Source organism: Ranitomeya imitator, chromosome 5 (assembly GCF_032444005.1).
Source record: "Ranitomeya imitator isolate aRanImi1 chromosome 5, aRanImi1.pri, whole genome shotgun sequence".
Classification (NCBI taxonomy): domain Eukaryota; kingdom Metazoa; phylum Chordata; class Amphibia; order Anura; family Dendrobatidae; genus Ranitomeya; species Ranitomeya imitator.
The window spans coordinates 220420046-220441842 of record NC_091286.1 but is presented as its reverse complement, the minus strand read 5'-3'; the positions used below and the strand labels follow the sequence as shown (position 1 = coordinate 220441842).

Here is a 21797-nt window from a genome sequence, read left to right as displayed (position 1 = left end):
GCCCACAAATCGATGCCCACCACATTCAAGTGAACACCATCTCCCAGGAGAAATTCTCCCCCCCCTTCTCCAACTCAAAATGACGGATGAACAAGCCTCCATTCCTGACAACAAAACTAGATACCGCCCGATTTACCTTAATTCTAGCTTTATTAATCTTGTCCACGGATCTGGTGTGTCGCCAGCATCTCCTCGGGACGATATCAGACCATACCACAAGCAACTCTCGAAAAGACACCCATAACCTGAGCAGATCGTGCTTAATATCCCGTCTTAACTCACAACATGGGCAAACCCCCAAATCATTTCCCCCAACATGCAAAACCAAGATGTCAGGAGGTCTATCTAACCGAACACCATTATGTACCTCCTGCATAACCCCGTTCCAACACAAACCCCGAAAACCCAACCACCTGACCACAGCAACGTCTTTGGAAAAACCAAGTTGACGTCCTTCCGGCTGAACATCCGCACGCCTCGCGCCCCAATGAACGTAGGAGTGACCAACGATCCAAAACAACAAGGGATTTTGACCTAGAAAATACAAACAACTTAGAGTCCACACTAATGCAATAGCAGATACAGACCTACAGGAAAAAACCCAAGCCTTCAAGGTCTAACATAGCTCCTGTAATGCCCAGACTCCCATCTCCCTATCCTCTGAACCACTTCAGGCGCCAAACCTCCCAAAGCCGCCTCGGTCGCGGCCCCAATACGAAACGAGTGAGACGCAAAACGAGAAGCATCTAGACCCAGCCCTGACAATGCTCGCCTAAAAATCGCAACAAACTGGAATCTGGATAGGAAGGATCTATCCTCATGACACAAAAATGGTCCGGTCTTGGACGGCCGAAAACTATTAAAAACCTGCCAACGACGAATGGGACACATAAGCGAACCAAGAACAGCGCTCAAAACTACCCGTTTACCTTTTCTTCCTGGTCTGTCTTTGACCTACGTATCCAGAAATGTAAATGACCCTCAATAAGCACCACGTCCCTGGCCAAAAGTCCCCCTTGTCTGTATGTGGTGGGGGACACAATCTCCCCAACCCTCAAAGCTCCAAAAAAATGCAAGGGAAAAGGCTAAATGAAAAAGAGCCACCTCAAAGTTGGATATACAAATCTCTTCTAAACGCGCACCCACCAGTTCCAACATGCCAAAAGAGACCGGGCGCCTGCGATCCCCTTGCCCCACCTTTCTTCTAAACCCTTTTACCGCCTGCCTCACCAGAAACAATTTCGTCAAATCCCGCAATCCACGAAGCTGAAAACCGAAGGCCAAAGCCGCCCTAACTCTATCCACCTTCGTTGCCGACCACCCCTCCTCAGCACCGTGTCTCAACCACAACAACAAGGCACCCACTTGATCATCACCCGCGTTAGTAGCCCCACAAGACACCAACCAGGACTCCCAATCTCACCATACCGATCGATACGCCGACCACGTGCTGGGTGCCAAAGACGCGTGAATCAAAGGTCCTGCAGCCCGGATACCACGCACCAAAGCTCCGGCAGGCAGTCCAGACCCGCCTCCTCTGCATCCAGGGCCAAAGACCGAAAACGTTCCCACTGAAATTGAGACAAAGAGTCAGCAATAGAATTCTCCACCCCGGGCACATGAGACGCTGTAATATACGCATTAATAGACATGCAAAACAACACCAACTGGCGAAGAACCCTGATAACCGGGGGAGAAGACGCCGTCAAACTCTTGATGACACACACGGCCGCCATATTGTCCCAATTAAAGCGAACCCTTCTATTGCGCAAATCCTCCTTCCACAGATAAACGGCAACCAGGATAGGAAAGATTTCCAACAAAGTGACATTCATCACTAACCCAGAAACGAACCAGTCGTCGGGCCACCTAGTGGCACACCACCGGCCACCAAAAAAAAAGCCAAAACCAATACAGCCTGAAGTGTCGGTGAACAGGTCCAAATCAGCATTGCCCACCACTTCCTCCATCAGCAATGAACGGCCATTGTACCGTGCCAATAAACTGTCCCACACCTCCAAATCAGCCTTGTGCTCGTTAGACAAGCGAACAAAATGATGCGGGGCCCTAACCCCCGCCGTGGCGCCAGCTAACCTACGTGAAAACACTCTCCCCATCCGGATGATCCTGCAAGCAAAATTCAATTTGATGAGAAGGGACTGAACCATCCGCAATGGCAGCTTTTTTAAACAACGCGCTCGAGCCACTTCGCTTCGTAATCTGACCACTTTCTCCTCGGGTAACATAAATTCCCAGTTAACTGAATCGATAACAATGCCAAGGAACGAAAGACTCGTGCTAGGCCCCTCGGTTTTACCCAACACCAATGGAACACCGAAACATTCTGCTACCCAGATCACTGTTTTCAAGGCCATGTCGCAACATCCGGACTGACCCGGCCTGATGCACAAAAAGTCGTCCAAATAATGTATCACTGAGTCCAAACCTGACACATCCCGTACGACCCACTCAAGAAAGGAACTAAAAGCCTCAAAGTATGCGCACGACAACGAGCAACCCATCGGCAAACATCTGTCAACGTAAACCCCCCCGTTCCAATAACAACCCAACAGCCTCACGCTATCTGGATGAACAGGTAGTAAACGAAACGCTGACTCAATATCGGTCTTGGCCAACAGCGCCCCCCTACCACAACTACGCACCCAGCATGCCGCCTCGTCAAAAGACGTATAAACCACAGAACAAAGCTCCGGGTCTATCCGGTCGTTCACGGACCTCCCCCGGGGTACGACAAATGCTGAATCAGCCTAAACTTGTTCAGTTCCTTCTTCGGAACCACACCGAATGGCCAAACTACCAAATCCTCTATTGGCGGAACAGGGAAAGGACCGGACATTCTCCCCAACGAAACTTCCTTATTCAATTTTTCCGAAACCACAGCAGCGTGTAACTCAGCTGATCTTAAATTCTTCAAAACTTGAGGGATACCAAAAGGAGGAGCGGGTATACGAAGACCATTGTGAAAACCCAATAACACTCCGCTTTTTCCCTATCCGGGAACCTATTTAGATAGGGGACCATCGCGTCCAGCCTCACTGGCGTCAACCCCCTTTTGAATTGCCCTCTGGCTTCCCTTTTTTCTTAATGCACTTGCCAGCACCATGGGAAGATCCACTGCAGTGCGAGCACGCGTGCTTGAACTTACAAGTAGCTCCGAACTTGCGCTGGCTGTCATTAAACTGCCAGCAAAAACCGTGTTTTTGACCTCCCGATTATCCGGACTGACCCCCTAATCCCGAAGAACTTCCTTGCGAGGCGGTTTGGCCGGCAGTTCCGGCCCCACCTTGAAAGGAATGGCCAAATTTCATCGGCGCCATAACCCGCAACCACAAACCAATGTCCTTCTGATCCCATCTAATCACCAGACGAACTGCCTTCCACTGCCTAAACTGCTCGTCTTACCGGAGCCAGGCCTGACCCACGTATGCCCTATGTGCCTCACCTATAGAATCCATATAGCAAAATAAGGCGGAACAGTGTTCTGGAGCCTTTTCGCCAACTACGCTCGCCAGAATCGCGAACGCTTGTAGCCAGTTCACGAAAGTCTGAGGAATAAGACGCCATCTCCGTTTCTCCTCATCCTCCTTCTTACTGTCCCCTTTTTTGCTCTTATCTAAATTAAATTTCTCCAAAGGAAGGAGCGAAAAGATCTCCACATACTCATCCTTCCAAATCTTCTCCCTCACTTCCTTTTTTAAATGAGCCCCCAACGGCCCCTCAAAACAAACATAAACCTCGCCCCGCACTTTATCGTCCAAATGAATCCCGCCTTCCTTCTCTTTTTCAGTCTGCACTGACATTGACACGGGCTCCGATGACCTGCTTGGCGCCCAAGAACCCCCTCCTGACCCACCTAGACCCAGGTCCGTAGGACCCACCCACGCCGCCAAAGGTGACGGCACCGACCTAACACCTCCCAACCATGTAAGCAACTCACGGACGCTAGATAACAACTCACCTAACCCTTCATTCCTCAAATCAGACCGAACCCTCGCATGCTCCCCCGTAACCACTGCCCCACCCGCCGGACTAACCCCAACTACCGGGGAAAACGATAGCATCGGTAAGAAAACAGACATAGAGTCATGCTCACCAGGCTGCAAGGGGAGCTGTGGTCCCCCCAGCCGCAGACGTCCCGCTCGTTCAGCCGTCACCTGCTCCCGATCCGCTCTGTGGACCCCTTTGGAGCTGCAGCTCACCATGCAATGAGGACCGTGACGTTCCGGCCCCGTCCAGGCCCACTGCCGTCGATCCCGATGCGGCCTGATGTGAAGGCACCCCGGGTACAGGCCCACCGCAAGAGGCGATCCCATTCGATCCTCGGACACGGCTTCCTCCAAATCCGGCTGACAATGCAGGTGAAGATCCACTGGTCAAGCCTGGCAGCCCCGCAGGATCGGCGGCACTGCCCGCCGCTGCTGCAGCAAAGGCTCTCCCCCGTTGTCTCAGTCCTGCAGAGGAAGCGGGCCGCCCGGCGGGAGCATCACCGCGGCGACCCACCATGACGTCACAGGAAGCGCCCGATGATCTGGCACGTGAAGGCCCCGCCCCCTGGAGCGAGGGAGGAGAAGGCCTATCAACCGCCGCTGGCCTAAGCGCGGCAGGCGGATTCCTCCCAGACCGGGCCCTGCTAGGACGCTTGCGGGTGGGCACTCGGTCCGCAGGGTCCCTGAAGGGGCTCCTGCACCTGCGCTGAGGCTGAGGCACATCTGGGGATAAGCACTCTGGAGGCCGGACCCACCGAGAGCGCCGCTCGCTTCCAGCCACCGACGGCACATCCCCGCTGGCTCCACCCACGATTCCAGCCACCTGGGACTCCAGCCAGCCGGGAGGCTGATTTGCGGCAGTCACCAGCAGCCGTTGCAGCACCTGCTCAATCGATGCCATCTGGTACGTGGTATGTCTCCTGCTTGCCTCCAGAGCGGGAACTGGCCAAACCCCACCCCCTCATTGCCCCAAAACCCCCTTAATGCATATTACCCCCCTCCCCTTAAACATAACCCCACTTCTACCCCTCTGCTCCAAACCCCTGTCATGTCAGCCTGCACGTACGCCGTCTGGGGGAGGGGACGGCTCGCTCCGGCCTGCTCTGTTCTGGACTTCCTAAGAGGCTCACAGCTCTGCACTGTTTTCAGAACTCTTGTTCAGAGACTGCCAGTCCTGTTGTGAACTGTGTCTTCTCATCAGCATTCCCTAGCGTGTGCCGCTCCCAAGAGATTTTACATGCAGCAGTACCGCATATGAACTACTTCCAGTATCTCCCTGCTTGCTGTGGTTTTTTGAACTGTTGCTTACTTGCTGCACATATGTTTATTTGTGTAATACAGACTTGTTAACCATACTCTTGTTCAATTGACTCATTTGTCTCAAGCCAAGAGGTTCCTGAGTGCTCCACTATAATTGTTACAGTTGGGATAGTCAAGGAGTCCAAGGTCAAAAGCCAGGAGGGTATGTTACAAACAGAAGGGAGAGACAAAGGTGTAATCAGATAACGGTCCGAGGTGAAAATACCAGGATGATAGCGGATCTGAGCAAAGGGGTTAAACAGACGGATGATCAGAATGAGTTCCAAGGTCAGGCAACAATATATCAAAACAGAACTCAAGGCACAGAGAGACAAACCACACAAAAGCTGAATATACACCTGGCACAGGTCTGGGAAAAACAGGCCAGTAGCCTGGCAATCACCTGGGACAATGAACACCTGGGGACAGCAAGCACCTCCTATTCTCATATTGCACTACCGACAAAAGATCGACAGCTCAGTAGGCCCTTGCACCAAACTGGACGCTGAGCTGTCAATCAAAGTACCGACAGCTTCAGCATACCCTAGTAACAAATTGGATGGCTGAGCAGTCAATAACTGCATCCCAGGCACACTGAGGGATAGAATCGTGACAGGTAAAACTGTGTCCTTGTCAGGTCTGCGTATATGGAGTTGAGCCCGCGCTATACTCAATTGCTGCTTCCCTCCATAACACGATCAAAGGATGCCACTTCGTATTTTACGGTAGCTGTGGGTCAGCTAAAGGTCCACATGGTAATCATCCTAGTCCTTCTTATGAAGCCAAGCCTGAGATTCACTGGAGAGTTTCAATTTGACTATATAATGTAATTTCCAATCATATGATTGCCCTTTCAAGTCCCTTAAGGAGATTACCAAAAAGGTACAAATTTAAAGGAAAAGTTAAATAAATTATTCTAAATATAATTTGAATCGTTCCTCTTCTCTATTTTTCAAATAAATAAATAAAAAAGTAAGGATATTTTGTATCACCACAAACCATAAAAGTCATATCAAAATATTAACATTTTTAACCTGAATGTAAATTCCATAACAATAAAAAAAAAAGTAACGACAGAATCTCCCCATGGCTAGGGTCACACAATTGTTTTTTTATCATCCGAGAAAGCAGATCCGATTAGGCTAATCACACTTTGATCAGAGATTGATCAGAATGTGATCCGATTTTCATGAACGTTGATCATAAAAAAAAAACATGTAATCTCAGTGCGGTCCCATTTTTTTTTTTCAATGGACCCATAGACTTGAATGGCATACGACGGATAGCACTCAGATTTATACAGTCGTCTTCATGAGCCCTAAAGGTCATGCAATAAAAAGGGATCAAAACTTTGCAGGCATACCATAATGATAGCAATAAAAACAATAGCTAGCCACATAAAAAATAAGCCCTCATTTTTTATTCTTTTCACAAGCTAAAAAACAAATCTACAAAAAAAAAATCAGCACAGAATACCATATTGCATATTACAGAGCCACTGTGACTCCATGTCCCCCTCCCTGTATAGCCTGTGTACATGTGCCTGAGGCGTTCTCAATTCTCGTAAAAGAGGTACATTAGTAAATTGCTGATCATGCATGTGTAAGATTGTTAGGAAGCTGCATAATCAGACAGTGGCTCCAAGAGGCTTGTGCACTTCACGTTATAGCTCGTCGGACACCTACTGTCACTGTCCATAAAGCCAGGACCAGATGTGCTCTATAATATTACAGTCAGGCCAAGCATTACGTAGCATATACATTAATATATTTGGCTCTAGTTAAGTTTTACCACCCACTGTTTTTGCCATGGGACATTAGGGGTCCTTAGACTGCAGTGTGGTTGATTTAGCGGCATTAACACTATTTTTGTCTTCTCTTTTTCAGCCTACATAGTGATTAATATGTGCCATGCGATGACTAGAACACTTGGCAATTCAAATGCTTCCACTGGATGAAGCGATCACATTTTTTATAGGTGACCCCCCAACTTAGCAGTGCTGCTGGGTCATAGCAGACCTGGATCAGATTTGCCAGTTCCAGTGGCAGCGGGCTATTTCCCCAAGTGAAAAAAAGCCTCACCAATACAAAAAAAACTGATAAAAATTATCTGCTCAAACAATACATAAAAACAATTCTCTCCTCATAAACAAGGTCTCATACTGCCACGTCAGTATTAATAAAAAAGTTATGGCTCCTAAAATGGATTGAGGACTCTCATTAAGACCCTTGAGGGTTGGTGATGATTAAAGGGTTAATGGCAAAACTATGATCGATATCTATATGGCACCATCCAGCAAGAAGGTAAGTAAAAACCCATAGATGACAAGAGAATGCAAGAAGAGCTGTACTCCCAGAATTACCATAGACAGCGTAATCATTTCCGTGCACTCTTTCCATTAAAACTATATTTTTACTATGAAGTCTGACAAATGTCCAAAACGTGAATCCGCTTGTAAAAGTCAGGATATTGCAAAACCTATATCACTGAAGACATTTACTGGTATTAGTATATTGGAAGGTTCAGTAGACTAAGGTATGCTTAATAATGTAATGGAAGGATAGAGCTGCCTTAAAGGGGTTGTCCGGACCAAATCCATAAGTCTGCGGTCATTCTGTGTGACTGGAGACTTACGAATTCCCCCCAGTGGTGTGCGCTGCGGGGATTCGCCCGTTTCTGACCCAGGACCGGAGGATATGTATGAGTTATACATACACCACGCCTATGGGAGAAGTCTCGCACCATACACTTGTATGGAATCTGAGGCCGCGTCCTGACTTGTGATGCAGCCGTCTAGTGGGTGTTATTGACTAGAGGGCGCGACCGCACTCCATAGACGTGTATGGAGAGTGAGACTGCTCCCACTAGCCGGGAGTATGTATAACTCATATATATCCTCCGATCCCTGCTCAGAATCCCGGCGAATTATACGTCTGCAGTCACACAGAGTACCCTTTAAGGTTAAGGTCACACTGAGCAATGACAAAGCAGCTGCAATACTGCCGCAAGCTGACAATGGTAGTGTGACGCCCGAGAGACCGGGGTACCCAGCACCGGACCAATGGGGTCTGTCTCTTGAGGGGAATGTCACAGGTGGCTTGACCCGGTGCTGTGGCCTCAGGCAATGCACAGTGTAAGGGGTATCGTGAGGGGACAGGCACTTACTTGATCAGCAGCAGGTTCTCCCAGCGGTGATGATCCCAATCCTGGATAGATGGCTATTGTCCAAATGAAAGACTGAGGCACTGAAACGTTTAACCAGTTTACTTTAACATAAAAGGATTTACAACCAGTCCTGTCACCGGCGTCTGTATGGGAACTCTGAGTTACTTTGACCCTGCCGGGGTCTTCGCCTCTTATTGTGCGCAATTTCTGTGTGGCCCTGCTGCTGTATGTGAACTGGCTGCCGGCCCAATCTGTCCCCTCCGGGTCCTGGTTCGACGGGCAACCCGAGTCCTTTTATCGGCTTACCCCCTCCGGGAGTACCGCTGAACTCTGTGTCTGTTGCTGCGTCCGACCCTAGTGAAGCTGATATCACCTCACATTTTTCCGGTTGCTGTATTATATATAATGAATACAGCCACGGATCCGGTATCCGTCTTTGCGCCTGTTCTGGGTAGTGATTAATGCTACCCGGTTCTCACAATGTCCCTTTTCTCTGTCCCTCTTCTCCTCAGGCTGGTGATTTGGGCCTGGAAACCGTCATAGGGCTGTTAGAAATTCAGCTGTATGACCTCTCACTATCAGCTCCTTAGCCCAACTGCCATTTCTTCTCTCAGACCAGAATGGATTAAGGGGAGTCTCTGGAGCTCCCCCTTCTGGCCGGAGGTGGTAGTGCAGTCTTGCTATTTTAGTATTTGTACTTACTGTCAGTAACTATTTTTGTGGCAAATACCCCTAGGGGTGCCACATTCCCCCTTAGTTAAGAACAGTACTCCGGGACTGTGGGACAATAACATTTTGAAATAACAATTAATATGTACAGAGTCTTAAAAATGAAAAGTTACAAAAACCACTCAAGGAAACAAAAATAGAGTTCTGTAAAAAAGTCACTTCAAATAGCGTCCATTAATACAGTTCTATCTTTGAAGGTATTAGGAAAGGCACTGCACTTTGTGTCCAGGAATTTAGTTCCATTTTTCCAACGGAGTTACCAATAGAAAGTCTAAAGAAAGTTCAAAAAGAGCAAAAAGGAAAGTTCAAAAAGCAGTCTTTCCGGAGCTTTGATTTAGTGCCTCCGGGCTGATAACAAGTTCAAGAATATGCAAGAAGTTCATACAGACAAGTCTCTGTAGGTACTGGGCTTAAACGTTGCAGACTGATAACAATGACTATACTACATTTTCTGTTTAACTATATATGGCATAACATATATACAATTCACATTATGAGCTTTATAGTTGGTAATCTGCATACCTGGCCGGTAATTGGCCCTGGGTACTACGCTGTGATCTACGTAATAGCGGTATCTCTTCATGTGGTGTACTACTGTCTACTGCGGATGTAGTATCTGCCCGCTCTGCTAAAGATAATTCCATGACTATGGAGTTGGCAAGTCCACCGTGAATGAGATTACTCTGATCAGGAATCTGTTCTTCCTGGCCTGGAACCTCCTGTAGTACGGGGTCAGCCTCTTCCTGTCTTGGGACTTCTGGTATTGGGTTCGGTGTTGGGTAAAAGGCCACCATGGGAACCACTACTGCACCATGGTATGTTAGTAGGGTTTTGGGAAAGTCTCCTATACAGGTGTGATACATTTTCTCTTCTTTTTCCTTTACTGGTTGGACCAGTATGGGTTGAATAACTTCTGGTTCTGGCTGGACAACTTCTGGCTCTTTCAATGCTTCCGGACACAATTTAAGATTGTCTCTTGACACTAGTACAGATGTTAAGCCTCCGTTTTTGCTAATGAGACACATTTTAGGATTATCCATTCTTGTTGGTAAAACTGTGTAGGGTACGGCTTCCCACTGATTGTCTAGTTTATTGGTTCGACGATTTCTCTTGAGCACTTGGTCACCCGGTCTTAATGGGGTCGCTAGAGCATTCTGGTTGAAAGTTCGCTCTTGTCTTTCTCTAATTTGCTGAAGGCTTCTTTCCACACTCTCTTGCACTTGGCGATACTGCTTTTGCCGTATGATATCCCAATTGGAGTCTTGAACTTCTGCGTCTGGTTTCAGAATTCCCATTTCTAGATCGATTGGTAATTGGCCGGGTCTTGCACGCATAAGGTAAGCTGGGGTGCAGTTGGTGGAGCTCACCGGGACATAATTATATAGATCTACCAAGTCAGGCAATTTCTCTGGCCATTGATTCCTTTCTGTCTCAGGTAAAGTCTTTAGTAGGTCTATTATAATATGGTTCATCTTCTCGCATAAGCCGTTTGTTTGTGGATGATAGGCCGTCGTCCGGATCTTTTTGCAACCATACATATTACAGAATTCTCTGAAGATCTCTGATTCAAAGGCTGTACCTTGGTCGGTGAGAACCTGTTCCGGATATCCATGGGGTCTACAAAAGTACGTTTGGAACGCTTTGGCTGCTGTTTTTGCTGTCAGATCTTTTACGGGTACTACTACCAAGAAGCGTGAATAATGGTCCACGATGGTCAAGGCATAGACATAGCCGGACCGGCTTGGTGTCAACTTCACGTGGTCCATGGCTACAAGTTCAAGTGGTTGTTTGGTGATTATGGGCTGCAGTGGTGCTCTTTGGTTCTTTTGATCGTTTCTTCTGAGGTTGCACGGGCCACAATTTCTGCACCACTGTTCGATTGATTTTCTCATCCCGACCCAATAAAATCTTTCTCTTAGAAGTACTTCTAACTTTTTCCAACCGAAGTGACCAGCACCATTATGGTAAGCTTCGAGGACCATCTTGACATCTTGTTTAGGCACGATAATCTGCCAAACCAATTCATGTGTTTTCGGATTGGTGTACCTTCTACAGAGCTTCCCTTGATACAGGAACATTTTGCCTCTCTCTTTCCAGAGTTGATGCGTCTCTTCTGGGGCATCCTCATCGGGATATGCACTTTGCTCAGTCAGCAGTTCCTTCACCAACTTCACAGCCGGATTGCTGTCTTGAGTGTCAGCCCATCTATGGTGTGCTAACGGATTAAAATTCACCTCTTGTTGTTTCTGATAGGTACTTGACTGATGATGTTTTGCCTTGGGATGATGGAAGGCTGGTAGTTCAATTTCTTCAAGCTCCCCCGTTTCTTCTTCTACATCTCTCAAGTGTGGCATCCGGGATAGGGCATCGGCATTTCCATTCTTGCGACCTGCTCGATACTTGATCTTGAAGTTGTAATTAGATAACCGGGCTATCCATCGCTGTTCTAACGCACCTAATTTGGCTGTGTCCAGGTGGGTCAACGGATTGTTGTCAGTATAGACAATAAATTCTGCAGCAGCCAGATAGTGTTTGAAACGTTCAGTCACAGCCCAAACTACTGCCAGTAGTTCCAATTTGAAGGAGCTATAATTTTCTGGATTTCTTTCAGTAGGCCGGAGCTTTCTACTTGCAAAGGCGATGACTTTCTCCCGACCTTCTTGCTTTTGTGACAGCACCGCTCCTAGTCCCACATTACTGGCATCGGTGTAGAGGATGAAAGGTTGATGGTAATCTGGGTATGCCAGAACCTCTTCTCCAGTTAGTGCCTTCTTTAGTTGTTCAAAGGAGTCTTCCCTTTCATCGTTCCACTGAAAAGGAGGGTTTCGGTTTGAAGGTTTCTTCGTCTGCCCTACCAAGGCGTCTTGCAAGGGTGCTGCCAATTTGGTAAATCCTTTTATAAATCTGCGATAGTAACCCACCAATCCCAGGAATTGCCTCACTTCTTTTGCGTTGGTAGGTCTTGGCCAATCCCTTATGGCGCTTATTTTCTCGGGATCCGGTGCTACTCCCTCCGAACTCACGATGTGTCCCAGGTACTGTACCTTTGGCTTGAGAAGGTGACATTTGGATGGCTTGATTTTCATGCCATACCTGGATAAGGCTTCGAACACTTCTGCCAGGTCTATTAAGTGTTGTTCGTAAGTCTTTGAGTAGACGATCACATCATCTAGGTACAGGAGGACGGTCTCGAAGTTCTTGTGTCCGAGGCAGCATTCCATCAGCCGCTGGAAGGTACCGGATGCGTTGCAGAGTCCGAATGGCATGCGATTAAATTCACTTAGACCCATTGGTGTGGTGAATGCTGTCTTTTCCTTATCTCTCTCAGCCACAGGGACTTGCCAATACCCGCTTGTTAAGTCTAAGGTGGAAAAATAATTAGCAGATTTCAAAGCAGTCAAGGACTCTTCTATCCTAGGCAAGGAGTAGGCGTCTTTATGGGTGATGTTATTAATCCGCCAGTAGTCTACGCACATTCTCATGGTTCCGTCCTTTTTTTTGACAAGCACTAGAGGGGCCGCCCAGGGGCTACAGCTGTCTCTTATTACCCCGGCCTGTTTCATTTCCCTCAGCATATCTTTTGCACATTGATAGTGAGCGGGCGGTATGGGTCTATATCTTTCTTTTATTGGGGGATGGTCACCTGTGGGGATTGTGTGTTCTACCCCTTCTATCCGTCCGAAGTCCAATGGGTGTTTACTGAAGACTTGTTCATATTCCGTCACTAGCCTATACACCCCTTGTTTTTGATGGGTAGGTGTTGAATTTATGCCCACGTGTAGCTGTTGGCACCAATCCTCCATTTCTCCATCTGAGCCATTGCCTTCCACCTGACAGGTTGGTTCTAAGGGCTCAATGGTTGTGATGGCATTGTTGTCAACAGTATATAGCTTTGCCATTGTAGCATACCTTGGCAAAGTGACCTCTTCCTCTCCACAGTTCAAAAGTCGTACCGGCACTCGTCCCCGGTGTACCTCGACTATACCTCGTGCTGTGAGTATAGTGGGCCTGCTGTCGGTGTACACTGGTTCTATTAAGGCTTGATAATCTCGTCCCTTAGTACCAATGGCTGCTCTACACCATACCAGCATTTCTGTTTTTGGTGGGATTACAATAGACGTTGGATCACTTACCCTCACACTGCCGATTTCTCCACCTGCAACTTCTACCTGTTGCCTTAACATCAATACTTTTATTTCCCTTTGGAGAACTCTCTGCTGGCAGGATTGGGCAGTTTCAGCAATTTGCTGTAAGACAGAAATGACTTCGGAAAAGCAGTTCTCTAACACATTCATTCCTATCAATACAGTTGGTTCACAGTTCCGCCGGTCAACATCAACAACAATTATACCCTGTTTCTTCAATTCTACTTTACCAATCTTTATGGTCATCTCCCTGAATCCTAGTTTCGGTACCAACTTACCATTACTGGCCCATATATCTAGTTCAACATCAGAGGGCCCTTTATCAATATCTGCATCAGCCCAGTACCTCTTATAAAGGATATACGGTATAGATGAAATCTGGGAACCTGTGTCCAGCAAAGCGTAGAGGGGCATTCCGTCCAGCACGATAGGGATAATGGGTCGTCCTCCGATGTACCTGTCGTGCCAGGGTGTTGGGCCTTGAAAGTTCATTCCTGGGAAGCGGCCCGCATTCCCAGGGGATTCCCGTTTAAATCACAATCTCGTGCAAAGTGGCCTGGCTGCTGGCAACGGCGGCAAATGGGCTGTCCATCCGGTTGGTAGCGGTCGCGGGGTCGTCCTCTCCATGTCGGGTATTTCCGGGGTCTCATCCATGGAACATCCTCTCTACGGTTTGCCAACTCCATCTTGGGTCCTCTCATCTCCTGCATGGTTTTAGCCATTGAAGCAACAACATCAGTTAAAGAGTCAAGCTTTTGTTGAAAAGCCTCATTAGTACTGGGCCCCAGGGGCTTAGCAATGGCCCCGGACATAGCTGATGTCACTGGTACTCCATGTTGTTGAGGAACCTCTGCCATGAGTTGCGCAGGCTCCTGATCCCGAGGTGCCTCTGCCAGCTGGAGACGTATAACGCTCTCCTTTAATTGAGCAAATGTCAATTCAGGGTTCTTAAAAACAAGCATGCTCACATGCCCCCGGTGAGAAGGGGTGTAGAGTCCCTCAATAAATTGATCTCTTAGCAGTTTATCCGCTCCGGTATTAAAAATGGGTTCAGCCAGTGTAAGTGATTTAAGGGCTTCCTGCAGGTTTAAGGCAAAGTCTCTCACGCCCTCATTAGCTTTTTGTTTGCAATTAAAGAATCGTACTTTAGCTTTGCTGCTGGCAGTGGTTTCAAATGTAGCTTTTAATCCAGCAAATATGCGTTCAACAGTGCCTTTTAGATCAGCTGCCCATGCTGTGACTTCTCGCTTAGCATGGCCACTTAACTGCATCATCAGGAGACTAACACGCTGAACTTCACCCACGGGGAACATGTCAAAATGAGCCAGCATCTTTTCTCTGAAATCGTCAAGGGTATTAGGCTCACCTTCATACATTGGAAGCCATGGGCGACCCGGGGTATATGGCATCAGCACTGGTATGATGGGCGCCACTCCTTGCACCGCTGCGCTACCGGACTCTCTATCGACACTCTGTCTTTCAGCTGCATTAGCGTCGCCGGATGCTGCGGCGTCTCCGTGCTGCGACATACTGTGCCCCCTTAGTTAATCCGGACCCTTCCGGTCCTCCGCTTCCGTCGGGATAGTGTAGATTCGTTCCGCTGTGCAGCAGGATCGATTTTCCCCTTGCTCTGATGTCAGAGCGCTCAGCTTGGTGCCGCCCACAATGACACGCCCCCTGCTGCTCCTGACGGCCGCGCGCTCTGTAATGGCGGATTCTGAAGTTTTTCAGTTAGACTGGGGCTCAGGTGATGGCGTAGCTCAATTAACAGTCTCGTGCCTAACGGTTATGAGGTGATTACCTCAGGGGATGGCGGCCATCTTTACTCCATTATAACCAATGGGGAAAAGTCACTTTCAATAGTTTTCAATGGGGAATGGATTTTTCTTTAATAAAGTCAATTTTCAAGATTTTTCATCCAAGTTTTCACAGTTTTGGGCTCCAATCACGGCACACAATACCCGGTATATGGGCTGGCTCTATCCTGTTCGTGACGCCAATTGTGACGCCCGAGAGACCGGGGTACCCAGCACCGGACCAATGGGGTCTGTCTCTTGAGGGGAATGTCACAGGTGGCTTGACCCGGTGCTGTGGCCTCAGGCAATGCACAGTGTAAGGGGTATCGTGAGGGGACAGGCACTTACTTGATCAGCAGCAGGTTCTCCCAGCGGTGATGATCCCAATCCTGGATAGATGGCTATTGTCCAAATGAAAGACTGAGGCACTGAAACGTTTAACCAGTTTACTTTAACATAAAAGGATTTACAACCAGTCCTGTCACCGGCGTCTGTATGGGAACTCTGAGTTACTTTGACCCTGCCGGGGTCTTCGCCTCTTATTGTGCGCAATTTCTGTGTGGCCCTGCTGCTGTATGTGAACTGGCTGCCGGCCCAATCTGTCCCCTCCGGGTCCTGGTTCGACGGGCAACCCGAGTCCTTTTATCGGCTTACCCCCTCCGGGAGTACCGCTGAACTCTGTGTCTGTTGCTGCGTCCGACCCTAGTGAAGCTGATATCACCTCACGTTTTTCCGGTTGCTGTATTATATATAATGAATACAGCCACGGATCCGGTATCCGTCTTTGCGCCTGTTCTGGGTAGTGATTAATGCTACCCGGTTCTCACAATGTCCCTTTTCTCTGTCCCTCTTCTCCTCAGGCTGGTGATTTGGGCCTGGAAACCGTCATAGGGCTGTTAGAAATTCAGCTGTATGACCTCTCACTTTCAGCTCCTTAGCCAAACTGCCATTTCTTCTCTCAGACCAGAATGGATTAAGGGGAGTCTCTGGAGCTCCCCCTTCTGGCCGGAGGTGGTAGTGCAGTCTTGCTATTTTAGTATTTGTACTTACTGTCAGTAACTATTTTTGTGGCAAATACCCCTAGGGGTGCCACAGTAGCAGTTGTCAAACAGATGATAGGAAATTCAGTATAAATTGATTACTTATTGTTAAAGGGAGTTTGTCACCAGGTTTATGTTACCTAATCTGTGAGCAGCATGCTGTAGAGACAAAGGCCTTGATTCCAGTGATGTGTCACTTACTGGGCTGCTTGTTGTAGTTTTTATAAAATCATTGTTTTATCAGCAGGAAATCATCATTAGAGGACTAGTAAACCTGTTGCCATTTAGTCCAACCACACCCACACCACTGAGTGGCAGTTTTCTGCTTACGCACAGTGTATACAGAAAGCTGCCAATCAGAAGTGTGGGCAGAGTCATACAGAGCTCATCATTCAGAGAACTAGTAGACCTGTAACAGATCTGTAACAGATAACATATTGATTTTATCAAAACTATATAGCAGCCGAGTAAGTGTTCAAGACCACACTGCCAATGTAACTCGGCTACGCGCTAGTCACTCACCAACCATTTTGTGTGATCTTCTTACCATTAATATCTTTTTACCACTGCATAAGAAGTCATTAGAAGGATGCTGCAAGCGTCGGTCAAGAAACAAATGTTATGAAATGAACCAAGGTACCCCGTCATATTGTAAAGAAACTGAACCACAGTCAGAAGATCTCAATGGAGAGATTACTAATGACAATTTTTAAATTTGTACTAAAACACAATATGGTCTTTAAATACTCATCTCTGTAATTACTGCTCATTAATCCAAGTTTCATATGGATCTGTGATTGTCAGAATATTATTTTGAAAAGTTGGCAAATATTAATAGCAAAGATCAAAAATAAGCATATATTATCCCATTTTATCTATTAAATGGATCTTGTCACCAACAAAAAATGCTATTAACGTGCAGATATGGGGTTAATAGCGTTACTAACCTTCCCAGCGACTGTACGTTGCCGAACACACCGGGGAGAAAATGAACTTTATTCTCCCCGACAGCATTCGGTTCCAGTCATGGGGGCGGCACCGGTTCAGTCACCGCCCTCGTAACTGAAACCGAATACTGCCATTGAGAATAAACTTTTTTTTCTCCCCGGAGCGTTCGGCTATGTGCAGGTGCTGGGCAGGATAGTAACGCTATGAACATGAAGATTAAGCCCATATCTTCAAGTTAAGTTGATATCTACATATAGCTTTACTCTTTTGTGATACAACCTTTTCTGGTTGTGTAAAAAATATGCGTCTTTTGGCATTTTTATTACACCAGCTTCTCTCCTAAAATGGGTGGAGCTGTGGCAGGGCAAGGGTGTGGTGGCACAGCTTGTCTTATCCATGACGAGCTGTGGCATTCCTTCTGCCATAAATCTTACTCCAGTCAGAGACTGGAGTTAGATTTTTGTCCAGTGCCTCTTAGTGAATCAGGAGCGTCTTACTCCAACACACCCCTCATAAATACCGGTGAGATATTCTCCTGTCTTGAAGAACCAGGGCCAAATACTAAAGAGGTATTACCATCGGATAACATTTATGGAATACATATCTGATAAGTCTGGGTCCTAGATGTAGAAGCTGTGCCTTTATGGAGAATGGGGTTCCCTATTTGCCCAATTAGGACTTCTCCAGAGAGAAGTCCATGAATGAATGTAATTCTTTGCAGATTATGGATGATCTGGCTTTAAATCTCTCATAAACTGTGATGTAAAGAGCCACGTGGAAAGATGGTCAACCTTGTGGAGTGCCAAACAAGGGTCAAATAATCCTCATGTATAGTATGAGGGATTCAGAGATGGCTACAGAGTGCACCATTAGTACATACTCGTCCATGTTCCGGAGCGGCGCACCACCACTTTTCTCTCTGACATAGAAACTGCATGTGATCAGTTACAGAGGTAAGCGTTTATATGTCCACATGGTTAGGGACCTTACTGAATGGCATCGCAGTATCCATATCTCTACAGTTTGCTTGCTTAAAGGAGTTGCCGGGTCATGATAAAAATTAGAGAAAGAGCATAACTTAGTGTTCAATATATCACATTTTCAAATTACCTGCGGTTGTCATGTGACCACTCATATGCGATTTGAATACTTCCGATCATGTCATGACAGTTTTCTCTTTTGCTTCTCTCAATGCTCCCAATTCCACATGAAACAGAAGAATCCTAACATTGTGTATATTTCGCACTGTTAGGTTTAAGCATGTTACCTTCCATCCCTAATTTTAACATTATTTTCCGTAGATTTTTGACTGTCACCAACCATTTAGGGTAAATGAACACCTAATATCCAAATGCCACAAAAAAATTATAGCATGTTCTTTCAGACTCTGAATGTAAGGCGATACTCTACAATAAAAGTACAATCTGTGAGTCTACGCAGTGCAAGGAGACTTTACTGCTCTTTGCTTTGCCATACAAATTGCCCTCTCATGTGCGCTAGCCCAACCGCACGCTGAGGTTCTTGGTCTTTATACAAAGTGCTGCTCAATAAGAGACATGGAGAACAAATAAAGTGTTGCCAACAGTGCTTAGTCTGAGGTCACTCCAGACTAGGCACTTCTTGAGCTCCATGTCTCCTATTGGGCGACATTTCTGAGGAAGACCTGGGAGGGTAGAAACGTTTATCAAAATATTGTTGCTTTACAGATGAATCCTGCTCGTTTTCACCACAACAGTGTTAGTAATGCACAATAAATGAGTGTATGACACATTGGCAAATTTAATTTGAGTGTGTAGTGAATTCTTCGGATATCTCTGTACACCATTCTACTTGCACCATATCTCCTGGCATTGAGTACACTCAAGTATGTCTGAAAGTTGTACTGCCTGCAGTCTTAACCTGGATAGCTGTTGGCTGTCAGCCTTACCTATGATTTCCCATAAATTCTAACAGACTTGGACTGGCCCACAGGAGATTCGGAGAATCCTCCGGTGGGCCCCTGTGCAATAGTAGGCCACCACACTCTTATATGAGCAATACTTGGCTCTATATAATTTAATCACTATGTACAGGCCGAGGCAGAATCTTATTTATGTAACAATCTACACAGTTCATTGTTATAGAAATTTGTGATTGAGGATAATGTCACATTTGCATGTTGCTGAAAAGCGGGGCCCTGGAGTTGGTTACTGGTGGGCCCTTTGAGCCCCAGTCCAATACTGAATACTAACATGGTCAGGCTGCACAACAAGACCTGTGTATAGCCAGCTGTAAGACTGATCTACCAATTTATTACATCACATATTCTAACATTTCTGAATATCAATATGGCTGAATGTTAGCGTGCAGGAATAAGAACGGGTACACATATTAGTACTATTAGGTTTGGTTTACTCACAATTTGGCTGTGGTAACCCAATAAACTGCAAGTACATCACCATTCATTTTAAAGCAATTCAATTTATCCAATCATATGTTAGGGTATCATATTCAGTGCCAAGAAAATTCTACGATACAAAAAAAAAATCTAAAAACAGAAATATGCAACCCATGGCATATAAAGAAACACCATCTTTAGAATTCTGTAGACACTAGATAATATACAATTTTGGCTGGTCATAGAGTATTTAAAACAATTAAGAAAACATAAGTTGTACAAAAGATTCTGATTTTATCACGAACCGAATAAAGGATTGAATAACAAGAGAACATTTGTTTCACTGCAAACTGAAGATACTGGTTAACACATAGGACATACTTCCACTAGCACACACTATAGCCGGGAAGCCTTCCAGATGACACTGCAGAATACAATGAGACCAGCCCTACTGGGGACCAAATCTATAAAGCACTGCAAGCGGCTGCATCCCTATGAACAGATCTTTTAACTACTCCATGTATGGTTACATTATGAGAGACGGAAGCGTAAAAATATATGTCCCCTCGCTGGCAAGTACACAGTACGTGGTTTCAAATGTCATGACTTCCCACATAACGCCTTCTATAAGAACAAACAGCATGCATTCATTATTGCAGGGAAAATAGAGCAGAACTACTGTAGAGAAAGCAAGCTGACAAATGCACATGGCTTCATTCACACACATCCCATTATTTGCGAGTATGAAAAGCTATGGAAAAGCATCTCTGTTCTCTACTAAATCAATTATATATAGGTTTATACATGTCCTATCCATAAGTAACGGGTGTTATTATTGCCATATACCCCCATTTTCACCCCAACACTACATGAAAAGTTAACACCATGTTGTCTTCTTCATCTATAATCTCCGTTAGTTCCTACATCGTACACATTATATTGAAAATGAATGCTTCACCCCTGCTCTATGTGGCTGCCCACCCCGTGACACATCTGTGACCACCGAGAACACCTCTATTGCCCCATCCGTCAGTTCACTAGCATGGTCCTGCCTGACACAGAATGCAGCTGGAGTGTCAGGCTCCAATTTCTTATTAATGTCACTCTCACAGGCAAATACTGCATTTTCCCATTATCACAATCATTCTACCGTATACACAAGATATATTATAATATTGAAAAATTGTATAAAAAAAATACAAATATTTTTATTTATGTGTTACAATTCACCAATGTAACAACAGCATGATCGTTACTATAAATATATAAAGAATTATAGTAATACCCTAGAACCATAGCCATCAGTGATGGTGCAGAAGACGATGCAGACCAGTTCTAAGCTTCTCTAACACTTTCATTGTTGGCAGTAACAATACAGAATTCTAATTTTGGTTATTTAGGAGCGAAAGAAGCAGATGTTCCCACATAGGCGGTGCACTGTGTTATTACTCAGCATGCATAGCTTTGTGTACTTACCGGTATCATCCATTTATGTCTTCAAGTATCTTCGCGGTCTGACCGAACGCCTCTGATTGCCAATCTCTTCCCAATAGTTCTCTGCCCTTTCCTGCCCTTCCTTTCTGACAGTCAGTCTTTGCAGTGCATGCAGTTCTTGTCGAAACAGCAGCAGACACAACACAAGGAAATTCAGATCTCCAAGGATGACAAAACAGCCATTAGCTCCATTATAGGCTGACTAACACATTCTGAGCCTATAGAGGAGGCACTTGAAGCCCCATGGATTCAGTTCTATTCTAAGCAAGCATAGTAGGGGAGGGGGAGCTGAAGAAGTCAGCCTTCCAGTCCTCACTATTATCTCACAGAAGTCGATTCTAAACATAGGTTTCTGAAGGAGAAAACCAGAGCACTTAATGGTTCAGGATGAAAAGGAATGGCCATCAATCACTGGCTTCTTGTCTATATATATCAAGATGTCAATCTTCATTTACAGGCCACCAGAAGGATGCAAACCAAAAAGCAAAATATCTTTTACAGGTGACAATGGTTTTAGCTAAAAGAAAAAAGGAAAACCTAATCACAGTGTGACATGTACGTTGTGGCATTGGACAATATTACCGGCAATTACTGGCAACCTGTTTACACTGTCAGGAAACAAACATTACTGGGATCGTTCATTTACGATAATTGGCCAGTGAAAAGAAACCCTAAAGGAATCCATACATTTTATTTATTTTTTCTATTGCAAAAAATATACAAAATATATTCACTTACAACTCAATTACAATTTATAGAAGCTTGTATGGAATAAGTTTGACTACTTTATTGTCATA

The 21797-nt window shown here is 46.0% G+C and overlaps 1 protein-coding gene across 3 annotated transcripts in view; it reads right to left on the bottom strand.

The window, feature by feature from the left end:
- PHACTR2 (phosphatase and actin regulator 2) overlaps positions 1-21266 on the bottom strand; it is a 305175-nt gene extending 283909 nt beyond the window's left edge. The window contains exon 1 of one of the 3 annotated variants that reach the window (XM_069725912.1): positions 20983-21266. In XM_069725912.1, the coding sequence (XP_069582013.1) occupies positions 20983-20995 (13 nt within the window). In that variant the 5' untranslated portion in view covers positions 20996-21266. The remainder of the gene's footprint in view (positions 1-20982) is intronic. The other 2 variants (XM_069725916.1, XM_069725914.1) reach the window with 2 other exon arrangements.
- Positions 21267-21797: the final 531 nt, after the last annotated feature.